This window comes from Ovis canadensis, chromosome 11, assembly GCF_042477335.2.
Source record: "Ovis canadensis isolate MfBH-ARS-UI-01 breed Bighorn chromosome 11, ARS-UI_OviCan_v2, whole genome shotgun sequence".
NCBI lineage: Eukaryota > Metazoa > Chordata > Mammalia > Artiodactyla > Bovidae > Ovis > Ovis canadensis.
Window position 1 is genome coordinate 65,914,762 of NC_091255.1, and position 27,281 is coordinate 65,942,042.

Genomic DNA, 27,281 nt, shown 5'->3' on the forward strand with positions numbered 1-27,281 from the left:
CAACTAAGACCCAGTGAAGCCGTATAAATTAATTAAAAACAATTTTTTTAATTTAAAAACAAAATAAACAAAGGCAGCGATTCCAGAACACCGCATGGGGAGCGGCATTTGTATGGACGCGTGGGAAAAGAGACCAGCATTCCGTAGGATTCTGACGGTGGCTGAGGCAGAGGAGGGGTGGGGTGGCCAGCTGTGAGGGAGGGCCAGCCGGGCTGCAGGGGTCACCTGTGCCATCAGAGCATTTCTCAAGGAGACACTGATGTCAGAACCCCTAGGGTTCTCGTGATAATGCTGATTCCTGGGGCCCGAGCATCCCTGGGGATGTGCATTTGAACAAAAGAGCCCAAGTGGCTCTCGGGTACCAACTGTGAGAACCAGGGCTCTGGGGGTCTGCAGGTATGGAACCGGGTCCAGGGAAGCCTGCTGGCCCCATGCTCCCTAGACAGGGGACAGAGGGGCAGCGTCAGGGGGCAGGCCAGGCCCTGTGTGCTGGTCCCGGGGTGATGGGGCACACTGGGGACCAGGGAGGAAAGAGTAGCTTCGTCTGGGCTTTGTGACCCTCCCTGGGGTTGTCCTCAGGCTGGGGGAACTCTTCTTCTTGAGGCTGAGGCTTAGCCCCCCAGGGCCTCTTTCATGCTGGATGTCCTCTCTTGATGTGGAGGCCGCCTCCCAGACTCTCTGGATTCCTGTCCCCCAGCCCCCACCGAGAACATACACAGCCCCCCACCATGCTCCCCCTGAAGCCCCTCCTCCCCATCCTCCTTGCCCGCCTCCCTGAGCTTAGAGGGGCTGACCCGGCCGGGTGGCCTCTGCTGCCCAGCGGAAGCGGGTTCCAGGCGGCCACCCTTCACTCTCTTACTGGGCGCTTTCTCCCCGCCTCTGGTTCTGAAGAAGGGCAGTCTGGCTCCCAAGGCTCCCAGGGTTGGAACACAGCCTGCAGGGCTGCAGCGGGCAGCTTGCCAGGGAGCTGCCCTCCCACCTGCCCCCAGCCCCTCCCCAGGCAGGCAGGCGCCTCTCACCTGAGCCGCTTCCCAGGGAAACAAAAGCAGGAAGGGAGCTGGCGGGGGATCAGGGGGACAGAGCAGGGGCGGGGGGCCTGGAGAGGCCCGCCTGGAGGACACGGTGTTCTAACCTGAGGCCTGAAGTGTCGGGGTTGGGGGGGGGGGGGCGGGGAGGAAGCGTGAAGGAGCAGGCTTTGAGAAAGCGCCGCGCTGCGCCCGCTGGAGGAGGGGTCAGTGGACGTGCAGCCTGGCACCCTCTTCCCTCCAGGCCAGCTCCGCGGGTGGGCTGGAAGCTTCTCGTCTGGACGACAGCTGCACTCCACCCCAGGTGCTGCCCTGGAGGGAGTGAGAGCCCAGGGTCCTGGGAGCCCCACCCCACCCCACTGCTCACACCGCCTCGGGCAGCGTCCCACAGGCCCCAGGCCCTCCACCTTTGCCCTGGGCTGTGGGCAGGATGCTGGTGCAGGAAGGGAGGAAGGAAGGAAGGCAGGCAGGCTCTGAGGCCCTCCGAGGCCGTGGGCAGGGCTGGGTCATGAGCCGCCAGGCTCAGGAGGTGAGCCCCTGGCCTGCCATCTGGCCGGTCACCTCCCCCGGGGCCTGGAGGCGCTTCAGTCTGAAGCTGTGCTCTCGGCTCCTTCCCCCAAGGCCCCGGGCCAGCCTGCTGCCCACACCCCACTGCCTGCTTTGCTCCCTTGTCCTGCAAGCATGGAGGAAGCACATGCTGTGTCCAGGCTCCCAGGAGGCAGGGCTCCAGGCGCATGGGGGAACAGCAGGCAGGGCCCCTGGGGGCCGTAGGAGCCAGCAAGGCAGGGCCCCCTGGCGAGGAAGGGGCACAGGATGCTCTGCGGACAGAGCAGGCTCTGTCCTTTGCCTACAGAGCAAGCTCCTCCCTCATGCTCTGGGCCCTGGGGCTGGCACCCCCAGCGGCCCCTGAGGCATCTGTCACCCCAGGAGAGCCCATCCCCGGGGCAGGGCTAGGTCCTTCCTCCCTCATGGTGGCAGGGGCCCCAGATCCTCCTGTGGCCTCGGCCTCCTCTCTGGCCTCGCCCTTAGAGCCAGTGCAGCTGGGGGCCTTTGTGGCATCACCCCACACACCTCTCCTGGAAGGCGGGGGCTGTGGGTGACCCAGTGGAGAGTAAGTCAGGTCCTGCAAGCCTGGCCGGGATACACTTCTTGGGGGCACGGCACGTGGAGGGGTTCCAGAGACCCTGGCCAGGGTTTTGCACTTGGGTCCTCCTACTGGAGCTCAGGGAGACGGGCGGGGTGCCTGGCCCCGCTCTGGGGCATCCCCTCGCCCACCGTGTGTGTGCGTGCAGGTGCCCCCGGCCCACCCGGAGTGCCTATCATCGTGCGGTACAGCTCAGCCATTGCCATTCACTGGTCCAGCGGAGACCCAGGCAAAGGGCCCATTACCCGCTACGTCCTCGAGGCTCGGCCTTCAGGTACGTCCGCCCAGACTGAGCCGGCTGGGGGTTATCACGTGACCAGGCGCTTGTGCTCTGCCGGGGGAAGCAAGGGGGGCCCCTGTGGCAGGTGGGACACGGGACTCACACCCTAGTTAAGGCTCACCCTGGAGGCCCTGGGGAACAGGGCTTATCGCCGGGTGAGGACCAGCTCGAGTCGGGGGGGTCATCCAAGAAGCCAGAGGAACGAAGGTTTGGGCTCCCATTGGCTAAATGCCCATCGCCTCCACGCGACCCCACTGACCAAAGCCCCACGAGGAGGCTGGCCGTCCCCTGGAGAACCAGCGCGCCTTTGAAGGCCATCTCTGCCTCCCGGCTCTCGCCACAGTACCTATCACGTCCCGGGCTCTCCTCTCGAGCCTGAAATCGAATCATGAGAACCTCTGAAGGCATCAGGCGAGGCTGGATAAGTCACTGACGGGTCACAGTGACACCCACGGCGGCCCCTCAAGCGCCTCTTCCCACCAGGAGCTCCCGCCCTTGGCCAGCTCCCTCCGTTGCTAGGTTTCCAGTTCATCAGAGGTGCCCGAGTTAGTGCAGGCTGGAGGCTTGTTCTCGATGTTCCATGGATGCATGACTAGGTAACCCAAGATGAAAAAGAAAGGCAAAAAGAAGACTGTGTTGCTCCCGCACAAGCAGCAAATGCTAATTGGGAAGCTGGCATCTTGGGAGCTAATACTTCTAATGGGGCCATTGGCACATCCCAGCGACGTGGTTAGTACCACAGGGTGGCTGAGCGCTAATCATCTCGATAGCAAATAATTCACTCCAGCAGTTCCAGGAAGCCGCCAGCACCCGGTCATTGCCTTAATCTTGGGCTAATAATCGCAGTCGCAAATATCATGTAAACAGCTATTATGTCCAGCAGCTCAGATCCAATGTGTAGCCGGAACATACAGGCAGCCTTGGCTCCCTCCTCACTCCAGATGGTCCCTCCCTCCACTTGGCCGGGAGACCACCTCCTGCTTCTCCCATCCAGGGCCTGGAGCCTGTTTTTTCCATTCAAGTTGGCCTGCCGGGGTGCCAGGCTGTGGAATGTTGGCCCGGGACTTCAGCCCTGTGGATTTTCCAGCGTTCCCTGGGAGGCCCAGCGTGGGACCTGGTGTTCTGGGTTTGGGGGCTGTGACTCGGTCCACATAGTTGCAATCAAGGGCAGAGCATAAGAGGAAGGATCGAGCCAGGACTCCCTGAAGGCTGGGGATGCAGATCCCTCATTCTGAGGGTGAAATCGCCCTCGTCTTCAGCTCCCCCTGCACCACTGTACTTGGTTTGGGCAGAACCGACTAGACATGAGAAGCCACGTTCTGCAGACCAGGGAGGGACCCACCTGACATTTGGGATCCACGGGACCCGCGCTGCACATCAGCCAAGTCCCGGGGCTGCAGACCGGAGACACAGCGTTTCATTTCAGAGCTTGTGGTCTGGCCACACCGTTTGTTCCTGCGTGGGGGTGTCAAGGAGGGGCAGACTGCAGTCAGGAGCACTACCCTGTGTGGCTTTTGTGGAAAGGGAGCAGAAAAATAGGGTCCTGGCTAAGTGAAAGTGTTAGTCGCTCAGTCGTGTCCGACTCTGCCACCCCAAGAACGGTAGCCCATCCGGCCTGTCTGTCCATGGGATACTCCAGGCAAGAATACTGGAGTGGGTTGCCATTTCCTTCTCCAGGGGATCTTCCAGACCCAAGAATAGAACCTTGGTCTCCTGCATTGCAGGCGGATTCTTACCATCTGAGCCACCAGGGAACCCCAAGTAAAGGAGGGCCTACCTTTATGATAGAACGCTGTGCTTAATCAGTCAGTCATGTCTGACTCTTCGTGACCCCATGCTGTAGCCTGCCGGGCTCCTCTGTCCCTGGGATTCTCCAGGCTAGAATACAGGAGTGGGTTGCTGTGCCCTTCTCCAGGGGATCTTCCCGACCCAAGGAACAAACCCAGGTGTCTTGCATTGCAAGCAGATTCTTTACCGTCTGAGCCACCTGGGATTTATGATAGCACATTAGGCAGCCTCTTAAAAGCCTGCTGGCCAGCACTTTTTACTGTCATGGGAAATGAATCTATAGATTTCTTTTGCACAAGAAAAAGGTGAGGCTCCTTCACTGGAGCCTTAGGTGGCGTTAGGTGGCGTTGGATTGGGTGTTAAAAAGTTTTCCATTTATGATACATTTTTCAATATTTTGCAGAAATTTTAATTAAAAAGAGGGAGAGGGAGTTCCTGGTGCTCCAGTGGTTAGGACTCTGCCAGGGTCTGGCTTCAATCCCTGGTCAGGGAACTAAGATCTCACAGGCTGCATGGCATCCGTTCAGTTCAGTCGCTCAGTCCTGTCCAGCTCTTTGCGACCCCATGGGCTACAGCACACCAGGCCTCCCTGTCCATCACCAACTCCCAGAGCTTACTCAACTCATGTCCGTCAAGTTGGTGATGCCATCCAACCATCTCATCCTCTGTCGTCCCCTTCTCCTCCTGCCTGCAATCTTTCCCAGCATCAGGGTCTTTTCCAATGAGTCAGTTCGTATCAGGTGGCCAAAGTATTGGAGCTTCAGCTTCAGCATCAGTCCTTCCAATGAATGTTCAAGTCTGATTTCCTTTAGGATGGACTGGTTGGATTTCCTTGCAGTCATGGCTGGGATTAATTAGTTAATTAATTATAAGTATAAAAAAAGAATAAAAGGGTCAGATACTTATAAAAAGTATCTCCCGAGGACCTACTCGGTGCCAAGCACAGGGGCCTCGGTATTGAGGGAACAGGCCCGACAGGCCTGGGGTCAGGGAGCACCGGTTAGGGTCAGGCAGACTGCCCCCTCTTGATAGGTGCCTCCGTCTCTGTCCCCCCACAGATGAGGGGCTCTGGGACATTCTCATCAAAGACATCCCCAAGGAGGTCACGTCCTACACATTCAGCATGGACATCCTCAAGCCAGGTGTGAGCTACGACTTCCGGGTCATCGCAGTCAATGACTACGGTTTCGGGACGCCCAGCAGCCCCTCCCAGTCTGTGCCAGGTACCACCTACGGGGTGAGGGGTGAGGGGTGGGGGGTCTGGGGCAGGGACGAGGGAGGCGAGGCACCAGCCCCAGAAACACTGGGCTGGGGACCCAGAAGGCATTGTCCTCTCAGTTCTCCGAAGCCAAGAGTGTTGGGCTGGGGCCCGAGTCGGCCTTCAACTCCAGAAGGATGTAGAGGGCAGAGGTCTTGGGAATTCCTTTCCAAGGATTCCAGAAGCCCTGGGCAGGGGGCCCAGCGGCTTGAGGATGAGTGGGCGGGCCCAAGATGGGAGCTTCCGTGGGCTCATCACCCAGGAAATCCAAGGGTGGCGGGTCATACACTGTGTGTATCCATGCAAACCACCCCCCAACACAGAGCCCGCAGCCTGTGAAGCTCAGGCCTGAGCGAGCAGCTCCCTGCGAGGGCAGGGCTCCATCCTTCCCCCTTCCTTCCTGCCTTTCTCTTCCCATCACCTCCAAGCTCACAGAGGACCAATATTGAAACCTGCAGCCCCACATCTAATCACTTTTAATAGGCACTTCCCCCGAGACAGGAATAGCGTTCAAAGTTTCTACTCACTGGGCCAGTTTCAGGAGCCGTGTGCTTTTGCCCTTGGCCTGATTGATAGAACCAAATGACAGGATGTCAGCACTTCAAGCCTGAAATAGAAGAGCCAGCCCCCTCAGTCAGCAACATGGATTAGTACCAGCCTGGTGCAGGGAGCACAGTCCTGGGGGCTTTGAAAGAAGGGGAGTCTCCCTGGAGGAGCCTTTCTGAAGACCTGCTCATGTCCACCCTCCCGGCTACCAGATAAGATTCTGTCCCTACTGAACCTTGGGAGAGAAACTGTCCCAGGGCCACCACAGGCCAGGCAAGCACCTTTCTAACACACATTGACATCTATCAAGGTAGCCTCTGGGCCATAAGTGGCAAGGAAAAATAAGAAAGAAAAAATAGCAAGCACACAGACCCTGCTCCTCCTGTGTGTTTAGCAGACATCACTAATCAATCCCAGCGCTCAGGAGTCGAGAAACCCTCTCAACTCACTCCCTCCTCCTGTGTCTTTAGCAGACATCACTAATCAGTCAGTCTAGAAATGGCCTCAGCCCTTTCTCAAACCAGCCCTCCAGGCAACCCCTTTACTGATAAACCAGAGCTGGCCCTTGAGATGAAACCATCCCTACCAAGCCAAGATTCTATCTCGTTCAGAGGGCACAGACTCACCTGCCCGTAAAGTGTGAGAGCAGGTGGTCGGGTCCCACCTGGAGCCGGAGGCTTGGAGACAGGACGGGTCTGAGCACCACGGACCTGACGCCCACTCCATGCTCCAGCCCAGAAAGCCAACCCCTTCTACGAGGAGTGGTGGTTCCTGGTGGTCATCGCCCTCGTTGGCCTCATCTTCATCCTGCTCCTCGTCTTTGTGCTCATCATCCGAGGCCAGAGCAAGAAGTATGCCAAGAAGACAGACGCAGGTGAGCTGGCTGGACCGGACTTTCTCGTGACCATCTCCCTTTCCGGCAAAGGTGGTGTTGGGGAGGTCTCTCTCCTGGAAAAGCACCTGCTCTGATGGGCGTGGGGGTCTCCTAGGGTTCCTGCACACAGCCTCACAATCTCCATCTCCAGTTTTGGTTTCAACCCTAACAAAAGAAAGAGGGGGCAGCCCAGCCATAGGGGAAAGGGGCCACCCGGTCTAAAAGGATGGAGTGAGTGATGGACGTCAGTCTCTGCCCTCCCCAGGCAACAGTGCCAAGACTGGTGCGCTGGGTCATGGCGAGATGATGAGCTTGGATGAGAGCAGTTTTCCTGCTCTGGAACTCAACAACCGGCGACTCTCTGTCAAGAACTCCTTCTGCCGAAAGAATGGCCTGTATACCAGGTAATGGGCTCTCTGCATGGGGTCCTGGGCGGGTGGAGGTGGGGCCGGCATCGCCTGGGCCACAGAGCAGGCAGCATGCAGCTGGCTTCACCTCGTCCTGGAAGCAGCATGCTCAGTTGTGCCTGACTCTTTGTGGCCGCATGAACTAGCCCGCTGGGCTCCTCTCTCTATGTGATTTCCCTGGCAAGGATACTGAGTGGGTTGCCATTTCCTCCTCCACATCTGTACCAGCAGGCAGATTCTTTACCACTGCGCCACCAGGACAGCCCCCCGGGAAGCAGCATTCGCTGGGAATGGTCACTAGGCAGAGAGCCAGGCCCAGGCAGCTCCACAGCGGGGTGGGGAGAAAGTCACGAGGAGCTGGGGACAGAGGGTGTCTGCCAACCACAGCAGGATGCAAATCGCTTGCACAACTTTGCAAACCACTAACTGCTGTTTGGGGCCAAGTGCTCCTGGTACAGGCCTGAAGCCCTGATAGCCACTGGCCCAAAAGGTGAGAGGCACCCAGCGAAGATGGGCTGGGCAGACACACTCAAGAGCTGCCAGGAGTCCCCCATGACTGCTTCTGCCTTCGCCTGACCTTCCTGTTCTGGAAAGAGGGGATGCCCTCTCCCCAGGCACCTACTCACACCCTCTGTGGCTGTAGGCAGCTTTCTCCCACCCACCCTTGAAGTCTACATACCCCACATTGTCCTCAAAAGGCCGCATCCAAGAAGAGCCAACCAGGAAAGGACCAGGCTGCACCAGCTGCTATATTCACCTGACTCCTCTCCACCCAGGGCCTCTACTAGCCCCACCCGCTGTGGCCCACCAGACTGCCCATTTCCAAGGTCAGGGTCAGTTGCTAGGGCTCACTTGAGCGTCACCTGATTGACCTGGCAATTTCAGGCATCGAGAGCATGAGGGAGAGGTTGGGCTGCAGCTCAGGGGCTCCAGCCTCGGCCCCGTTAACATTCGCCGCTCATCGGAGGTGCCCGCGGGACTGAGGGGATGCCTCACCCAGGGCCAGCTCACAAAGCTTCCCTCTGTCTGGTCCTGAAAGGAAGAGGCGACGTGTGTGTTCAGCAGGAGGACTTTCCACGGGAGGGGTGCGCAGGCCAGCCAGGCCGAGCTCTCATCTCCTGCCAAAGCCAGCTTTCCAAAGAAAGAGCTGTTTGAGGCCGTGGTGCGGGCCCAGCAGGGCCACCGCGGCCCTGCCAGGCTGGCTCCAGGGCCCTGCCACATGGAACAAGAGGGCGTTTCACCCACAGCCCGCTTCGCCCGCCTCTCACACCCCCAGTGTACACACACCGCAGGCCCTGTGTGTCCCCTTCATCGCTGTGTACACACAGAAATCCCACGTGCCCCGAACTATCCCCAGGCTCCTGAGGCCTGACCCAGGCACGGCGCATGTCGCCGAGACAGTGTTAGCCTGGCCCCCCATCCCCCCTCCTGTTAGTATCCTGTGTCTTCCTGTCTCATCTAGTGATGCTACTGCTAACTATGCTGTTTCTAAGTAGCTTAAAGATGCAGCTTTGTTGATTGGCATAATATCCACGCAGATACGGTACAGGGGGTTGCAGGAGACAGGGGTATTGCTTGTGACACGGTCACCAGGCACCAGACTGTTCTCAGAGTGGCATTTCAGCAGGAAGCCACCTCCGGCTTGGGCGGGGCAGCCGGGGTTCAGGGCCTCTGTGCTAGGAAGGTTTCCTAGAGCCAACGGGGCTGATCACAGGGCATCGGGCCCTGGGCAGTGCCCCCTGGCACCCCTTCCTGGGAAGACATGAGTAAGGCAGAGTCATGGGGGACCCCAGCCACCTGCCCAGGGCCCCTGGGAGCCTGCGCGGTTCCCAGCCCAGCCTGCTGCCTCTCACGCACCCCAAAGCAGGTGGAGCGCCCGAGGCGCCCCGTCCTGGGTGTCTGTGAGATGACTCACCCAGCAGGCCTCTCACTCCCCGGGAAGTGCACAGCTTTCTCCAGGGCTGGTTTTTCGAAGGTAGGGCGGCCCTTAGCCTGTCTCTGGTCTCTGAGCAGACATGGAAGGAGGGAGGCCGTGTGCCCCTTTTCTCCCCCGACCCTCGGCGTCCACTCTCTAGAGCTCACCTTGTGAGTTTGAGAGTCACCTGGGGAGCTTGTCTGCGGGGCATGTGTCCAGACTAGGATTCCACTGCCAGGGGGTCTCAGTGGGGCCCAGAAACGCTGTGTGACATTCACTGCCAAGACTCCCCCTGCCTGGGGCCTTGGGAGCACCGCTGCAGAATCAAGGTGCAGCCTCCCCAGCGCCCCAGGCCCTGAGCCAGGGTGGGAGGTTGGTCCTGGGCCTACAAGTCCTAGAGACACACACACACACACAGACACACAAAGAGACACACACACACAGACATACATATAGACACACACACATAGACACACACAGAGACACGCATAGACACACACACAGACACACACACACACAGACACAGACACACACAGACATACATATAGACACACACAAAGACATGCATAGACACACACAAAAACACACACACACAGACACAGACACACACACATATAGACGCCCACAGAGACACACACACATATACAAACACACACACAGACACACATACACAGACACACACATAAACAGACACATATAGATACACACACATAGACAGACACACACACACATAGACACACACACAGACACACACAGACACAGAGACACACACACAGACACACACAGACATACATATAGACACACATAGACACACACACAGACATGCATAGACACACACACACACAGAGACACACACAGAGAGAGACACACACACACACATAGACACACAGACACACAGACACAAACACACACATAGACACACACAGACACAGACACACACACATATAGACACACAGAAACACACATGTATACAAACACACACAGACACACACAGACACACACATAAACAGACACATATAGACACACACACATAGACACACACACAGACACACATACAGACACACACATAGACACATACACACACACACACACACAGACACAGACACACATATAGACACACACAGATACACAGACATAGACACACACACAGACACACACACAGACACACATAGACACACACATACAGACACACATAGACAGACACATACACATAAACACACACACAGATACACATAGACACACACACACATAGACACAGAGACACACACACACATAAACACACACAGGCACACACATAGACACACACAGGCACACAGACACACACGTCCTAGAGAGAGAGACACACACACACAGACTCATACACAGATACACACACACACATAGACACACACACATACTGGGAGGTTGGTGCTGGACCTACAAGCCCTAGGGACATACACACACACAAACAAACACACCCACCCAGGGGCCTCCAGCCCGAGACCCTGCGCCCCAGGGCCCAGGCCTGTCAAAGTGCAGACACAGGAAGGAGAGATGGAGGGTCCCGCAGAGGACCTCCTGCCCCCCACCCCCACTCTCCCCAGGTCTCCCCCCCCCACTCTCCCCAGGTCTCCCCTCAGCCCCCCACTCTCTGCAGGTCTCCCCCACCCTCCACTCTCCGCAGGTCTCCCCCTCAGCCCCCCACTCTCCGCAGGTCTCCCCCGCCCCCCACTCTCCCCCGGTCTCCCCCCCGCCCCCACTCTCCCCAGGTCTCCCCCTGCTCCCCACTCTCCGCAGGTCTCCCCTTAGCCCCCACTCTCCCCAGGTCTAACCCCGCCCCCCACTCTCCGCAGGTCTCCCCCGCCCCCCACTCTCCCCAAGTCTCCCCTCAGCCCCCCACTCTCCCCAAGTCTCCCCTCAGCCCCCCACTCTCCCCAGGTCTCCCCCTCGGCCCAGCCCGGGCAGCCTTCATTACTCTGACGAGGACGTCACCAAGTACAACGACCTCATCCCGGCGGAGAGCAGCAGCCTGACGGAGAAGCCCTCGGAAATCTCCGACTCTCAGGTGAGGGGCAGGAGGGCCTGGCGCCCACTCTCGGTGGGGGTGATGTGTGAAGCCCCCCACCCTGGACTATGGGCCTGCCCACCGCTTCCTGCCCTCCTCGCTTTATGGGCTGGAAAGACCGAGGGGCCCCAGGAAATCCCCCTGACAGCGCACTGAGGTCAACCGCCAAGTCCGAGCAGTGCTCAGTCTGCCCCTGGGCTGCTGGGGTCCCTGGAACTCCCAAGAGCAAGAGTCTTGCAGGAGCCCCCCGACACGCTCCGTCCCCGGTCGTCCTGGCCTGTCTCTCCTCCAAGACAAGGAGGGGGATGCAGACACCGGAGCCCTGCTCGCCAGAGCTGGAGAACAGCTGAACCTAGCTAGTCAGGGTCAGAATGAGCTCCAGAAGCGGGGGGCTGGGCCCCCAAGGTTGGGAAGTAGTGCGGACCATTAAGGCGTTACGCTTTGGAGCTTCAGACCCGAGTTGCGTCCTGGCTCTGCTGCCCAGGAGTCAAGGGCGTCATGTGTGCACTGAGTAATATCTTGAAGCCTCAGTTTCTCTCGCTGCAGAATGGGCTCGTGGGACAGTGGGGAGGATTTGCTGAGGTTACCTTCAATGAATGTCAGCTCTTAATACTGAGAAGGGGACGGTGCCTTTGGGAGACATGGAGCTTTAGAGAGGCTGCCATTGGGTGGTCAGGCAGGGTCATGCATGGACACTCTGCCCCAGGCTTTGGGGAGAGGGAGTCTGGTGCATTCCAGCCGAGTGATGTTACAGCCTCTCGCCCCAGCCCTCCTGGCCTTGGCCAAGCCTGCTGGTTGCCAAGGAAAGGGCCGCAAAAGGCCACGGTGTCCCACGCCCTGGACCTCCTGTCCGGTCCTGGGAGAGGGTGAGAAGGAAGAGAGGCCAGCGGGAAGTGGGGCTGCTGCCCGGGCAGGAGGTGCCAGCCAGCCTGGGGGCCGGTCGCAGCCCCGTGGACTGAAGGCCTCTCTCTTGCTCATTGCTATCTTGCTCAGCTCCAGGGTTACCATCGGCCTTGGCAGAGCCGGTGAGGCTGGAGCTGACACCACAGCTCAGAGCTGGCAGGGGCCAAGACGCAGCTTAGCCTGGTTTACATGGGGACCCACGTGATCCAGGTTGTGGCATCTCGTTGTGAGTAGTTAACTGCTGCCACGCCCGTACTGGCACTCACTCGGCCGTGCTTCCTGAAGCACTCTTCTCTCTCCCCAGAGGTGGTGATGAGCCTTTGGCTTGTCGGTTCCCAAGGTAAAAGTCAGAAAGGTAGAGGGACACTTCCTGGTGGTTCAGTGGTTACGACTCTCGGCTTCCAATGCAGGGGGCACAGGTCCAGTCCCTGGTCAGGAAGCTAAGATCGCACATGCCTCACAACGCAGCCAAAAAAACAAGATTGAAGGGATTCCCCGTGTCAGTGGAGCCGTCACCAAGGGCTTCTTGAGCCCCTTCCCGTCTGTGGAGAGGGCATCGTGGTGGCCGGCAGAAGAGGCTCCCTGTTGACTCTGCTCAGCCCCCCTGACCTTCTGCAGAGGGCGTTGTGATCGACGTTCATCAGCTGAGCCCCGACCTTTCAGAGAGTAACCCTCTGAGTCCACAAGGGACTGCCCCAGTCCCGGGAGCTCTCTGTGAGCACCCTGCGTGAGTCTGGGAGACACCGACATGGGACACAGAGCTGGCCCCTGAGGCCATGCCAGGGCCCCCCAGCCTTGAAGAAGTTGCTGGGAGAAGAATTCCCATCCCAGGAGCACCCCACTTCAGAAGTCACCCCAGGATGGACAGAGCACCCCGAACCCTCCTTGGAGCTACTGGTCTCATTTATTCAGAACAAGCCCTTCACTTGAACACTGTTTCCATAGCAAACTGGGACCAGTCACTACCCTGCCCCCTGCCCTCTCTGGGAGCACACACCCTAGAGAGGAGGCTTTCTGGTTCCAGAATGCCAGATCTGAGGACCACAGCCCAGACCTGGAGCTCCGCGTGCAGCCTTTGGGATAGTTCGGGGTTTGATTTGGGGCTGGATTCAGTTGACTTGGGTTTATTTACTCTGTCCTTTTTCTTTTTGGGGGGGTGGTGGGGGCTGCACCACGCAGCATGTGGGACCTTAGCAGCATGTGGGACCTTAGTTCCCCGACCAGGAACTGAACCAGTGCCCGCTGCAGTAGAAGCAGAGAGTCCTAACCACTGGACCACCAGGGAATCCCTGGGTTTATTTACTCTGAAAGCTAAGTTCCCTGAGGGCAGGCGACCTGAATTCAGTCCCTGGGTCAGGAAGATCCCCTGGAGAAGGAAATGGCAACCCCTCCAGTATTCTTGCCTGGAAAATGCCATGGACAGAGGGACCCGGTGGGCTACAGTCCATGGGGTCAGAAGAGTTGGACACAGCACATAACCACCGCCACGAGTTCCCTGAGGGCAGGGACCGTGACAGTTTTGTTCATGCCGTACCCCCAACATGCTGCATGTCACTGGGAGGCAATCACTCTGTGCGTGTCTGTTGAAACCATGAAAGGGTCATTGGAGAAGGTCATCAGGCTGAACAGACTCAAGACCAAGTATGGTTAGCAGGATAGAGAATCAAAGATTTGTGGTTGTAAGTTAGTCCTTTTCAACCAGCATCAGATCTCAGACATTCAAAGAGGCCCTTCGCAGTGGCTGATGACAACAGCTGCACCCGCCGTGGGCCACCCGAGCGCCCCACCACAGGGTAGCTTCACCCGCCCCTCCGAGGCAGGCCTCAGTCACATCTTCTTTGTCCGAATGGGAAAACGGGTCAGAGAGCTTAAGCGAGTTGCTGCTGCTGCCGCTGCTAAGTCGCTTCAGTCGTGTCCGACTCTGTGCGACCCCATAGACAGCAGCCCACTAGGCTCCTGCCGTCTCTGGGATTCTCCAGGCAAGAACACTGGAGTGGGTTGCCATTTCCTTCTCCAATGCGTGAAAGTGAAGTCGCTCAGTCGTGTCCGACTCTTAGCGACCCCATGGACTGCAGCCTACCAGGCTCCTCCATCCATGGGATTTTCCAGGAAAGAGTACTGGAGTGGGATGCCATTGCCTTATCCGTAAGCAAGTTGACTCAAGTCCAAACACGCAAACTCAGGATCCAGGCTCCGTGTGGGCTAGAGTGGGGGGCAGACAGGAGAAGAGCAGCTGGCCGCCCTCAGATGTCCGCTGAGTGATGCTCAGCGTACCAGTGCCCTGGGGCGGGGGGACACGGACTGGTGGCCGAACCTCCCAGGGTCCACCTGGGCCCTTGCATCTCTGCAGACGCCAGCGCTCTCCATAAATGACTCCCTGTGCTGCTCGCTCGGCCCCGTGAGAGGCAGCTGGACTGCACGTCAGTGTCCAGAACGAGCAGCACCCAGCCTCACGACTTCTAGCTCCGGGCTCACAGGAGAGGCGCTGTTAGTCCTCCTGGGCACCTCCTTCAGGGTCAGCAGCCACCCCCCGACCCCCAGGCTGGCTGTCTTCTTAAGTCCCCGCCCCCCAGGCCCCCGGAGAGTGAATTCCGCCCGTGCCACCTGGTTGGAACTCTCAATCAGACCACCGAAAAGTCACCCTCCAGAACTGGATTCTTCCATTTCTAGCTACCCAGCCATTTCCCTGTAATATGGGAATAAACACAAAGTCAAGGCTTCTTATAAACAAACACACATGCTGCCACGTGGGAAAGCCCAGAGTGGGGCTGTGGGTGGAGGCTGGAGGAGGGAGGGGCCGGTTTCCCTCCAGAAGGCACAGGGTGGGGCTGGGGGCCGTGTCTGCAGGGGTCTAGGAGAAGGAGGTTCCCCGGCAGGGGGACCCACAAAGGCTGAGGCTTCTGTGATGGAACTTCTAAAGACAAAGTATGGCCACCGTCCAGCCTCATTTCAAAGTCAGAGCCCACGATGGGTAGAAAAATCACATAGTTAGCACACAAGTAAATCTCAGTGGGAGAGAAATTCCAAGGCAATGGCAAGCCTCTCTTAATCAGTACTCAGTTCTCTGTGATGTCCTGGGTCAGCCCTGTAAGCTCATTATCGTGAAATTGAGCCTATAAGAAAAAGGAATTATCAATCAGTTCCGTTCAGTTCAGTCGCTCAGTTGTGTCCGACTCTTTGCAACCCCATGGACTGCAGTACACCAGGCCTCCCTGTCCATCACCAACTCCCAGAGTTTACTCAGACTCATGTCCATTGAGTCAGTGATGCCATCCAACCATCTCATCCTCTGTTGTCCCCTTCTCCTCCCACCTGCGATCTTTCCCAGCATCAGGGGCTTTTCAAATGAGTCAGCTCTTCACATCAGATGGCCAGAGTATTGGAGTTTCAGTTTCAACATCAATCTTTCCAGTGAATGTTCAGGACTGGTTTCCTTTAAGATGGACTGGTCGATCTCCTTGCAGTCCAAGGGACTCTCAAGAGTCTTCTCCAACACCACAGTTCAAAAGCATCAATTCTTCGGCGCTCAGCTTCCTTTATGTTATCAATACATAGGACATGTTAGATTGTATATTGTTTATTGAGCACCCAATCCGAAGAGTTAGCCAGGAGTGGCTCTAAGGGTTGTTTAAGAATGGCACTTCTTAACCCATGACCCCTGGGGGAGGCCTGGTTGGAGTTAGTGGCCATGCACAGGTTGGGCCCTCTCTAGCACCTGGGAGGGGTAAGGAGCCCAAGAACCCTGGAGGAAAATGTCCTCCGGGGGGAACCTGGACCACGGGTCAGGGAGGGGCTCCAGCTGCCAGTCTCCAAAGGAGCTGCCCAGCATAACACCCCACCTGGGGCAACACTTTCCCACCAGGCTTCCGAGATTCCACAAGATAAGGGCTCCCAGGTGGACTCCCCAGTGGCGCAGTTTGTGAAGAAGCCACCTGCAGGAGACTCGAGGAAATGAGGGTTCTGTCCCGGGCCAGGAAGATCCCATGGAGGAGGGCATGGCGACCCACTCCAGCACTCTTGCCTGGAGAGGCCCGTGGACAGAGGAGCCTGGCGGGCTGCAGTCCAGGGGGTCACAGAAAGTGGGACACACACATACCAAGGGCTCTCTGCCTGGTCCCCAAGCCCAGGACAGCACTTGCCTGTCTCCTGCTGATCTGATACCACTGTCCCTGCTTCCAGAAAGAAGCAGAAAAGAGAAAGGCCTTCCTTTGCTCCCTCTCTTTTGTCTCGGCCCTTTCTCAGGGTCCTCCCTCCCTCAGGTCCCCACCTCGCTCGCTCTGAGCCTGGAGGCTGCCCTCTCCCCCTTCCCCGGGCCCCGGTAATTGCTGATGGAGTGGCTTTGAGCTGCTGTTAAGAGGCCTGGGAGCTGAAGCGGTGGCCTGATTGCCTGGCAGCCAGGGACTGGCCATGAAAGGCCCCCTTTGTGCTGGGCCGGCGACTGGGAAGCTGCATTCAATTACTGAGGGCTGGGCAAGAGTTGAAAGCAGGAGTGGGAGCCCCTGCCCCCCCCCACCCCGCTTGCTTTCTTCTCTTCTTACCCCACCCCCATCTAGAAAAGAAACAGATGTTCTCCGAGGTGGAGACAGAGGGGAGTGCATGCAGAGACCCCCTCCTGCGGTGTTGGGGAGCTGGGGGAGGGGCGGGCCAGACTCTAGCCGCCCCCCGACCCCCGCCCCACCACACCCCTCCTCTGCTGGCTTTGGTGTCCCAGTCCGGTGGCACACAGTAGGTGCTTAACTTAACTTAAGGTGCTCCTTAAGGCAGGAGATGATTTCATAAATGGGCTTTGGTTTGGGCCCCAGAGGGCCAGAGAGGCTCCTTCCCCACCCTGCTAGTCGCAGCTTCATCCTGGGGGTGGCAGTGGGGTTGTGGGTAGGCAGGAACCAAGCATTCTCCTTCCCAGAGTGTCTGAGTACTGGGTCAGCCCCTCCTTGGGACTTCCCTGGCGGTCTAGTGGTAAGTCTGCGGTGTGAGTTCGGTCCCTAGTCAGGGAGCTAAGATCCTGCAAGCTGCTCGGTGCGGCAAAAAGAAATTTAATTAAAAATATGAGTCTGTCTCCCCTATCCTGTGCCCCTGTGATCCTTCCCAGAGGGGCTTCAGGCCCCATGTCACACAGACCCCTTTCACTTTCCCCCTAATGATACCTTTATGCTGTTATCGCATATATTAGCTCAGTTCATCCCGTTAACGTCAGGACCCACCCATTGTACTGACCGGGATACTGAGGCCGAGAGAGGATAAGTGATAGGCCCACACTTACCCAGCTGGGAAGGGACAGAATCAGGTGGTGCCTCTGTCTCCCCACCCGTCCCCCGAGCCTGGAGACTCATTCACTCCAGACCCACAGTGATTTGGGGATGCCTCTCCAAGGCTGGGGCCTGGGGCTGGCTGAAGTTCTGGAACATCTAGCAACCATTCCAGCCGGTCGATGGGTGCCCTCCAAGAGGGAGCTGACCTGCAGGGAAAATTGTGGGGGCCCTCTCTCAATCCCCACACTCACAGACCCTCACTGCGCCCGGACCCCAGGGACCGCGCCCCACCAGCCTCCCGTATCCTCCACGACTGGCTCAGACCTCCTGCCCCTGGGCCGGCCTCACTGCGGCCCAGGCTTCAGGAGCCCACCCCCGGCCCCCTTGCCTGCCCTTGGCACACGGAGCCCTGCGGTCTCTGCAGCCCCTTTGTTCGCTCCCGGGCTGGCAGCTGGGCTGTCGGCAAAGAAAGCGCTTGTATTGTGCTGCTCTGCATCACAGGGAGCACGAGTGAGGGACTCTCCATTGTCGTGGGCAGCCGGCCCTGCCTGCCAAGACGGTGGGGGTCCTGGGAGTGCCTGCTGGGGTGGCGGGAGCGCTGTGGGGGCTGGGGAGGGGGAGGGAGGAGGAGAGCCAGAGCACATGAATCAGCAGAGCAGTCTGGGAGCATTTAACATCCCCCTCGAGGACAGAGGAGTTCCCCTTCCCATCTTGTGACCTCCAGGCAGGAGTTCGGGAGTTCAGAGCGTGTGTACATTTCAGAAAATCAGGCCAGTCCACGCTCAGGTCCAGCTCATCCTTTCCTTGGGCAAAACCATCACTCTCTCATCAGCACTCAGGTAGTAGCGTCATCGTAGCTGCAGCACAGAGGTGTGAAATTTAAAGACGCAAGTCAGCGTTTCCTCCTGTCTGGCAGAGAGCCTGCTCCAGAGTTGGTGTGGTTTTAGTTCTGTGCTTTGCACCCGTTTCTCTTGAAGGCTTAGATGCCGTAAAGGGCTTGGAGTTCCTGAAAACAGGTGCACACTACCTTTCCCATACATAGCTCAGAACCTTCCGGCAAGGGCAACGCTCCGTTTTCTTTTTTGCCGGGGTCCAGCCCCGGTGGATCCAGGGAATTCGAAGGGTGGATGGCGTTGGCGTGGAAAGACTTGTTTATTGATTGATATAAGATTAGATTAAGAAACTATAGTGAGCCCCGGTGGATCCAGGGAATTCGAAGGGTGGACGGCGTTGGCGTGGAAAGACTTGTTTATTTATTAATATAAGATTAGATTAAGAAACTATAGTGTAGTAAGAAGATTAAGTGGAGGAAGAGGGCTGAATAGCTTGGTTTACGCAGAAGACCAATAAAATTCCAGACAAGGAATTTGCACCATCTACGTTGGGCCACCGGCGCCCGCTTGACTATCTAAGGGTCCCTCGCCTTAAGCTCCCTTTCGTGCGGGTCTTAACAGCCAGGGCAAGTAAGTAGACCTGGCGAGCCTCCGCGCCCCAGGTGGAGATTCAGCCTGAAGTTAAAGTAAAGAGCAGAGAGAGGGAAAGGGAGAGAAGAAGAGAGAGAGAGAAAGACACGGGGGGAGCCAGAGTCCCAAGAAACCAGGCCGAGAGACTAGTTCGCGAAACTGGTCCGAGAAACTGGTCTGAGAAACTGGTCCCCTCCTTTATTGTTCAGAAGGCCTTTTATACTTTTGATAAAACATGGAGATCAATGGGTAACACAGAATTATGTAGCGTTCGCAGCCCAGACTCTTTCTGTACATCATTTTGTATACAAAAGGTCTCAGGTGATTTACATTATCTTCTGGCCAAGAGGCTTGTTAACACTTTTTGGCTCTCTTCCTTAATGAATGTTAATTTTGTTTCCCCTGAAGTGTTTTTCTTTAATCTGCATCTCCTTAAAGCATTAAAGTTACATCTCTATAGAACAAAGGTGCAGTGGGATATAACAAAGAAGGTACTTAACTCAAAGATCTAATGTTGCTAATACCAGGTCTACTACTTGTTTTTCTATATACCAACTATATCTAAAAATAAAGGATATGAAAATTTGGCAGCAAGTATTGACTCAACAAATGAAACTTTTAATCAGTCCTAATCTAAAGATTTTGACTCCTCGGAAGCTCCTACATTCCTAGGATGTTTTAAGCTTCCTGTGCCTCCTGCGGTCAGGAGGCCTCAAACAATCACATGCGCAGCTGTACGAGTCCTGCAGGCAGGCTAGAAAGCCCTCAGAGGGGTTTTTGGATTGAAACACTCTTTCAAATGCAGAAGACTAAAGCCCTGAATTGACTTTTTCCAGAAAATGTCAGAAGAGTGGAAAAGCAGAGCACAAAAACCGGCAGATTTTTGTTGGGGTACATGCTTAGGAATTTCCAGAGGGGTCCCTGAAGTCTGAGCACGCCTTGCGTATGTCAGCTTCCTTCCTCATGACCTTGTCACGGGCGGGATTCCTCACACTGGCTCCCGGCACATTTTTTTTTCCTTTTCTAAGATTTCTGTGCTTAGCTTCTGGCTGCGGTGGGTAGTGGCCGTGCGCAGGCTCCCCTCTGCAGGGGCTTCTTGTGTCGTGGGGCAGGGGATCTAGGCGCGCTCCAGCTTCCGTGGTTGTGGCTCACGGGCTTAGCTGCTCCGAGGCATGTGGAATCTTCCCAGACCAGGGATCGAACCGGCGTCCCTTCCGTTGGAAGGTGGGTTCTCAATCATCAGATGACCAGGGAAGCCCTCCATTTTCTTCGCCTGTAGAGCAAGACACAGATGATTATCCCGGACTTGTTTATACTAGGCTCACTGGACTGCAGGGTTTTGCCAATGTGTATCCCACTCTGGCTGATAAAATGAATTTACTGCCTCTAAGCATGTATTCACTGGGCAGAGATGAGGCAACTCGAGCTTGGTCTTCTGGAATGATATTTGTTGAGCATGTACTGTTCACTAAAACCAGTGCATCCCTTCCAGAGAGTTCTAAAGGCCTTTCCATCTGCTGTCTTTTTAGTTCTCAAAACATCGCTGGGAGCTGGGGGTGGGGAAGAGATACATGATATTTTTAGCTCCACAATTCAGAGTCGAATGTTACTTTACAAACCAGATGGACTCTTGTCTTGCACCGATTTTCCCAAAAGCCAGCTAGAGCATGGGCCAAGGACCCCAGAATATCAACCGTATTAAGGATAATTTAATTTTTTTTATTTCTCCCCCAGAGCCTCAGGGTCATCACCGTGTGAAAATTCAGAACTTCTGTTGATAACCTTTCTCATGCTTCTTTTGTAACTGAGTGTGGCTTTTATTTTGGATCACACGTGGGTGAGCATCAGCATTTTGTTCAGCGCCAGGAGCCTCTGAAGGCCTTCCAATCTGGTCCTGGCTTTGTCCCCAGTCACACAGTAAGTCAGAGGCTGGACCAGGACTGGAGCTCAGTGTATCATGCATGGGCCTCTGCTTTATTTACTGTCTTAGAGATTTGTTTTTATTTATCTATTTGGTTGCATCGAGTCTTGGTTGCAGCGCATGGGAGCTTCTGTTGCAGCGTGCGGACTCTCCAGTTGGGGTGTGCCAGCTCGGTAGCTGTGTTCAGGCTCCAGAGTGCTCAGGTTTCCTTTCTCCGTGGCATGGAGAGTCTTAGTTCCCCAACCAGGGATCAAACCTACATCCCCTGCGTTGCCAGGTGGATTCTTAACCATTGGACCACCAGGGAGGTCCCTGAACCTCTATTTTTAAGTGTTGGTTGGTTATTCTTCAGGTTTGATGAGGCCAGCAGATCAGGAGATGACTGCTAGTGGAAAGATAGCTTGCTATTCACAGATCCCCAGAAGAGCAGGCACAGCAGGCCACGTGGAGCCACACGACGAGGTACCAGTCTTGGTGAGGAGGCGGATGGAGCAGGAAGGAAACAGGAAAACTCACCCCGTGCCCTGTATTCAGATTCCCAGAGGCAGGGCCGGAGAAGGCGATGGCACCCAACTCCAGTACTCTTGCCTGGAAAATCCCATGGATGGAGGAGCCCGGTGGGCTACAGTCCATGGGGTCGCGAAGAGTCAGACGCGACTGAGTGACTTCACTTTCACTTTTCACTTTCATTCATTGGAGAAGGAAATGGCAACCCACTCCAGTGTTCTTGCCTGAAGAATCCCAGGGACGGGGGAGCCTGGTGGGCTGCCGTCTCTGGGGTCGCATAGAGTCGGACACGACTGAAGGGACTTAACAGCAGCAGCAGAGGCAGGGCAAGCAGGCTTAGCAGAGTTTGAATGAATTCAGGGGACCCTGGAGGGTAGGGGCTGCCCCTAGTTGTCTGGTACCTGACCCTGGGATGATTGGAGGCAGGCAATAGTGGGTCCAAGTCAGCGTGTAAGCTCCCATCAGAGGAGGCGATGCAGGCAGGGGCTCTGGGTATAAACAGCTGCTTGCTCTCTAAGACCTGTCTAGTCTTGGGAGGGGCAGTCCCTCCAGGGTCAGCAAAAATAACAAAGCATCAGAAATACAGAAAGGAAAGAACCATGACGCGTGCAACCTCGGAAAACACCATGCTAAATGAAAAAAGCTCAGACACAGAAGCTGCACGTGGTGTGATTCCATTTTTATGCAATATCCAGAATGGGTCAATCCGGGAGACGGAGAGGAGAGTGGATGGGTGGTTGCCAGGGGTGGGGTTGGGGGGAGCAGGTTGGGGAGGAGGAAGTGGGGAGCGACTGCTTAGTGGGCACAGGGTTTTACTCTGGGGTGATGACGGAAATGCTTTGAAATGAAAAGAAGTGATGGCTGCCCGACAGTGTGCACCTACCAAATGCCGGTGAATCAGACCCTCGACAGTGCAGTGTGAATTTCACCTTGATTTTTTTTCTTTTACTGATTCATGGAGCTCTTTTTCTTTTTTAATCGAAATTTATTTTTCAATTGGAGTATAATTGCTTTTCAGTGTTGTGGTGGTTGCTACTGTGTAGTATGAATCAACTATAAGTGTTAATATATACATATATTGTGTGTGTGTATATATAACATATGTGTATAACATAACATATAACGTGTATAACACATGTGTATAACATATAACATATATGTGTATAACATATAACATATATATTCCCTCCCTCCCACCTGGCATCCCATCCCTCACTTTGATTTTTTTCAAAAGCTTAGAACTTGGGTCTTGTGGGTCACGTCGGTGTCCGCAGGCTCTGTGCCAGCTCTGGGGGAGACACTTCCTACCCATCGCGTGTTCTGAATGCCTTTCACCCCCGTGGCAGACTCGGGGCTGAGATGCTCACGGTGCAGGGCGCGGAGGAGACTGAGAGGCGATTCGGCCCGGAGTGCTCTGCGCCTCCCAGCCCTGACTGTGCTGACCCGTCCCCAGGGTCACTGACACCCCATCGGTTCTCTGTCCTCCCAGGGAAGCGACAGCGAGTACGAGGTTGACGCGAGCCACCAGAAGGCCCATTCTTTTGTCAACCACTACATCAGCGACCCCACCTATTACAACTCCTGGCGCCGCCAGCAGAAGGGCATCTCTCGGGCCCAGGCCTACAGCTACACGGAGAGTGACCCGGGCGAGCCGGACCACGCCACCCTCTCCAACAGCAGCAGCGCCCAGCAGGGCAGCCTCTTCCGGCCCAAGGCCAGTCGGACCCCAACGCCCCAGAACCCCCAGAACCCCCCGAGCCAGCAGAGCACCCTCTACCGTCCCCCCAGCAGCCTCGCCCCCGGCTCCCGGGCCCCCATCGCAGGGTTTTCATCCTTCGTTTGATGTCGTCCTCGTCCTCGTCGGTGGAAGAGGAAAAAGAAAACACGGCACCCAGCTCCTCTCCACCCCTCCCCGCACCGCCTGCCAAAAAACAAAAACGCCAAGAAACCAAGTCAACTTTTCACCTCCTGAGTTTATTTTTCCAGAGATTCCAGGGCCAGCAAAGCCAGTGTGGAGAAGCATGGAGAAAAACCGCAAGGGGACGTGTGTGGCTTCGAGATTGTGGGGTTCGCTGCGGCTTCAAGAGGCTGAGCGGGGGGCGGGGTGGGGGCAGCTACAGTGGACACCGGTGAGTTTAGGCCGATGGAGGGAAGGAGGGAGGGAAGGAGGGAGGGAAGGCAAGGACTGGAGGGCCGTCAGGTGGGCGTGACCGGGGCCAGGAAGCTTCTGGAAGTCCAGCCGGCTGCTCCTTTCCCCATGTGCTGCAGCTCTGGACCCAGTGCTGGCTGGTGCCAGGACGGGCATCCTGGGGGGCAGGCGCCCCTCCCCCCGCCCCCTGCAGCCTGGCTCCTCCCCCGCCCAGTGTCCCCACCAGGCATCTGGTTTATTTAGGAAAACGAAACCAGCTCAAGGGTGAGACTGCCTACCCAGCTCCTTGCTCCTAACTGACTTTTCTGTTGTGAACACAAGGAAGAGGAGGTCCCTGGGGCTGGGGGGATGCTCCCAACTCCTACCCACTGAACCCAGTCACTCCTTTACTTGAATTCACTTACCCACCCCCATCCCCCGAGCACAGACTCAGAGAGATGGACTCGGAATGGAGCGGATGGGGAGCGGGGAGGGGGGCGGGGTGGGGGGGGGCCGCCGGCCCAGCATCCCTGGAATAACGGAGCGTGGGGCAGGCCGTCGGGACTGGAAGAAGGACGCTTGGACTTTTTTCCTTCTTCTAATTCAGGTACCATCTGCCCCCCCACCTTCTTAAAGGAAGACAGAAAAGGGGGCTACAGAGACAAGAAAAGGGACTGCAGGCTAGGCTGGGGTGAGGCATGACACCTTTACACACACACACACACACCACCACCCCCTACATAGACACACCATGCACTCGCAAGGAAAAGGGTCCAGGGATCCTCCCCAGGAGAAATCTCTTTGGGTCCTCCTAGCCAGCAGGACACTCACTTTAAGATCTGTGTCCCTCATTCCCAGCCTACTGTTCTTCGTGTCTAAGACCCCTGCCGCCTCAGCACAGGGGCACAGGAGCCCAAGGGGTGGGCCAAGTCCCTGGTGCAGAGGCTGGAGCTCCCAGCACCTGGTTTACAAAGGCAGAGGCCACCGAAACCCTCAGAAACGTCTTCCAGACTCGGCTCAGCAAGGAGGGGCCTCCTCCAAACTGGACACGAGCTCCCGGGGTGTACAGACAGGACTCCAGAGGAGCAGGTCAGATGGGACCACGGGACAATTATAGCTGATGGGAGGCAGAGCTTTCACACACACACACGCACGCACGCACGCACGCACGCACGCACGCACGCTGCCCTGAGGAATGTTCTTTAAAAAGCTACTTCTGGTGTCCTGGGTCTTCCCATCAGCTCAGAGCTTCCGGATGCAAGGGTTTAAGGAGGAGCCTTTCCAGCAAATTCCCTGGGTGCCCACCCCACCCCACCCACCCCGGAGCCCTGCAAAGAGGCCCACCCCCCAGGCTGCTCTGGGAGAGGGGTGGCCGAGGTGGGACCCCTCAGTGGGGAGCTCCAGTCCCAGTCGCCTGCCAGGCTGACCACAGGGGAGGAGGCCACGCCCCATTGAGGGCAACGTGGAGAACGAGGAAGGAGCTGAGAAGCCAAGGACGTTGCAGGGCTGTCCCCCTCCCCACCGACACGGGTGCCTGGAATGGAACCAGGGCCGGGGGCCGGTGGAAAGGTCATGCCACCCAGCTGGGGGCTCCTCCCCAGGCACTGGGACCCCCAGGAAACATGATGGGGAAAAGTGGGAAGATGGCTCCACATACAGGCTGACCCACCTCTGGGGTCCAAACAGCACCTTCCCAGCTCAGGGGGTCTAGAAAGGGAAGCAGGGTCTTTCCCCCCAGGGAGGACACAGGCCTGAGACTCATCTGGCAGTTGCCCTTCCCTCCCTCTCTCTTTAGAACCACCTCATCCGTTTCTCTGCTGTGTGTTGAACCATAGAAAGTTCTTCCTGGTTTACATGAAGAACCTCTTTTTGCCCAGGCCAGGGAGGGACTGGGGGGAGGGAGCCGGGACTAGGGGGAGGGAGCCGGGACTGGGAGAAACTGTGTGTACACTCGCATACAGGTCACAGGAGGCCAAATCCCTTTTGCCTTCCACGGGTCACCTTGTGCATTAAGACGCTCGCCCTCCCCGCCCCACGCGCGCCTCCACACCCGCGCTGACGCTCGCGTGCACCTGTGGGGCGGCGCCCACGCTCACCTGGGCTCTCGCTCACCTGGGCTCACGCATGCGCGCGCGGATACACACACACTGCGCGGAGTACCTGCGTCAGCAACCCCCTCGGAGGGGCCGACTGCCTCCAGTGAGACACAGGCAGAGAGGCTGGGCTCTGTTGTCTGAAAGGGCAAGGCGAGGACACTGCCAACCAGGGCTCTTCGAGGAGCCGGGAGGCGGGCGGCCCCCGGTGAGAGTCCCGCCCTCCGTCCATCCCCACCCACCTGGAACGGTGCCTCCACCGCCCCAGCCACACCTGGAAGCCCGGCTCCCAGCCGTGGGCCTCTAGATTTCCCGGAGGACTGATCCTGTCCGTGTTTACATATCTGCTGGGGCAGTGGCGGCTCCTGTCTGGACACCTGGCCGCGCTGGAAAGGTGTGTGTGGGCACTGCCCGTGGGTCACGGGGAGCCTCCCTGCCCTTTGGCTTCTTGGGCCCGTGACGTCAGACCCCGTGTTGGCCTGACTCCGCCTGGAGCGGGCTCACCTGGGGACAGCACCTGGCTCCTCACCTGGCCCTGCCCCGCCGTGCCCGCCGGAAACCTGGTGTTGCCCCGGGCAGCTCACACCTGGCGCACTAGCACAGCCTTTGCCCTTCTGGCCGCGCCTCCTGTGTTCACGTCCCTTCAGCACCCAGACTGCCAAGACGACCGACCAAAACGCTGCCCGGGGCTCCAGAAGCGCCCTCCTCCCGGGGCTCCGGGGAGTCCTGGCACCGGCCGCCTCCCCTCCAGTCTCCGGACTGACACTGCCCAGACTCAGAAGGAAGAGGAGGCCTCCTGCTGCCCCGCCCAGCAGCTCGCTGGCCCGAGGCCTTCTGTCTCTGCCCGCACTTCCCTGGGCAGAGCTTTCAAAGGTGCCAGAGCCCTCCGCCCTCCCATGCCCCACTCTGGGCAGGGGCTCCCCTCACCTGGTGCCCAGCAGAAGGTGCCCACACTTGTGAGGGGCTGGAGGGCACCAGCGGGGAGGGGGACCACCTGAACACCCGCCTCTGGCTCCCCAGTGCCTCTGTGGGGACCTACCCAGCGGCCACCCGACCACCCCCCCAGCACAGGTGCCCTCTTGGGACACGCCCCCCTTCTCTTTGTTTCTGTAAAAATAACCAAAAGCATTTAAATGTGTTACCTTCTTTTACACATATAGACTCCAAAAACAAAAACCAACACAAATCTTTATTTTTTTGATTTAAAAGATATAAGAAAAATTATAGGGAGAGTATTCATTATGGCAGGTGTCTATCTGTAAGAAAATATATATATATATGTCATATAGCTTGTTAGCAGGTTTATTTTTTGAATGAAAGGTAACAAAGAAATTGATTTGAAATATATACCACAAGAGGTCCCATGTCCTGTCAAACTTGTCAGTATTTTATAAATAAACTTTTTTTTTTTTTTGGAATTCTGAAGCAACATTCATTCTTCTCCCTGGAGGGAAACCCCACCCCCATATCACTCTCAAGTAATCTGATTCTGAAACACCCATTTTTAGCCTTGCTGTGGTTTTGCAAAGAGAGTCAAAGGTTCAAATTTTTTTCTGCTTTCTTAATTCACGGGTGAGTGGACGTCTGTGCCTTCAAGTGAAATGCACTGTTTTGTTTATTTTACACTTTAAATATATATATATTTTATATATATTTTGGTTGCCCCCAGGATCTTCCATCTTTATTGTGGAGTGTGGGATCTCTTATGTGGGATCTAGCTCCCTTACCAGGGATTG

The 27,281-nt window shown here is 56.8% G+C and overlaps 1 protein-coding gene across 3 annotated transcripts in view; it reads left to right on the forward strand.

Annotated features, from left to right (window-relative positions):
• Positions 1–26,963, forward strand: part of SDK2 (sidekick cell adhesion molecule 2) — a 274,805-nt gene extending 247,842 nt beyond the window's left edge. For all 3 annotated transcript variants that reach the window (XM_069544046.1, XM_069544048.1, XM_069544049.1), the window contains 6 exons: positions 2,318–2,443; positions 5,296–5,460; positions 6,775–6,915; positions 7,181–7,319; positions 11,155–11,281; positions 22,814–26,963. In XM_069544046.1, coding sequence (XP_069400147.1) covers positions 2,318–2,443; positions 5,296–5,460; positions 6,775–6,915; positions 7,181–7,319; positions 11,155–11,281; positions 22,814–23,167 — 1,052 coding nt within the window. In that variant the 3' untranslated portion in view covers positions 23,168–26,963. The remainder of the gene's footprint in view (positions 1–2,317; positions 2,444–5,295; positions 5,461–6,774; positions 6,916–7,180; positions 7,320–11,154; positions 11,282–22,813) is intronic.
• Positions 26,964–27,281: the final 318 nt, after the last annotated feature.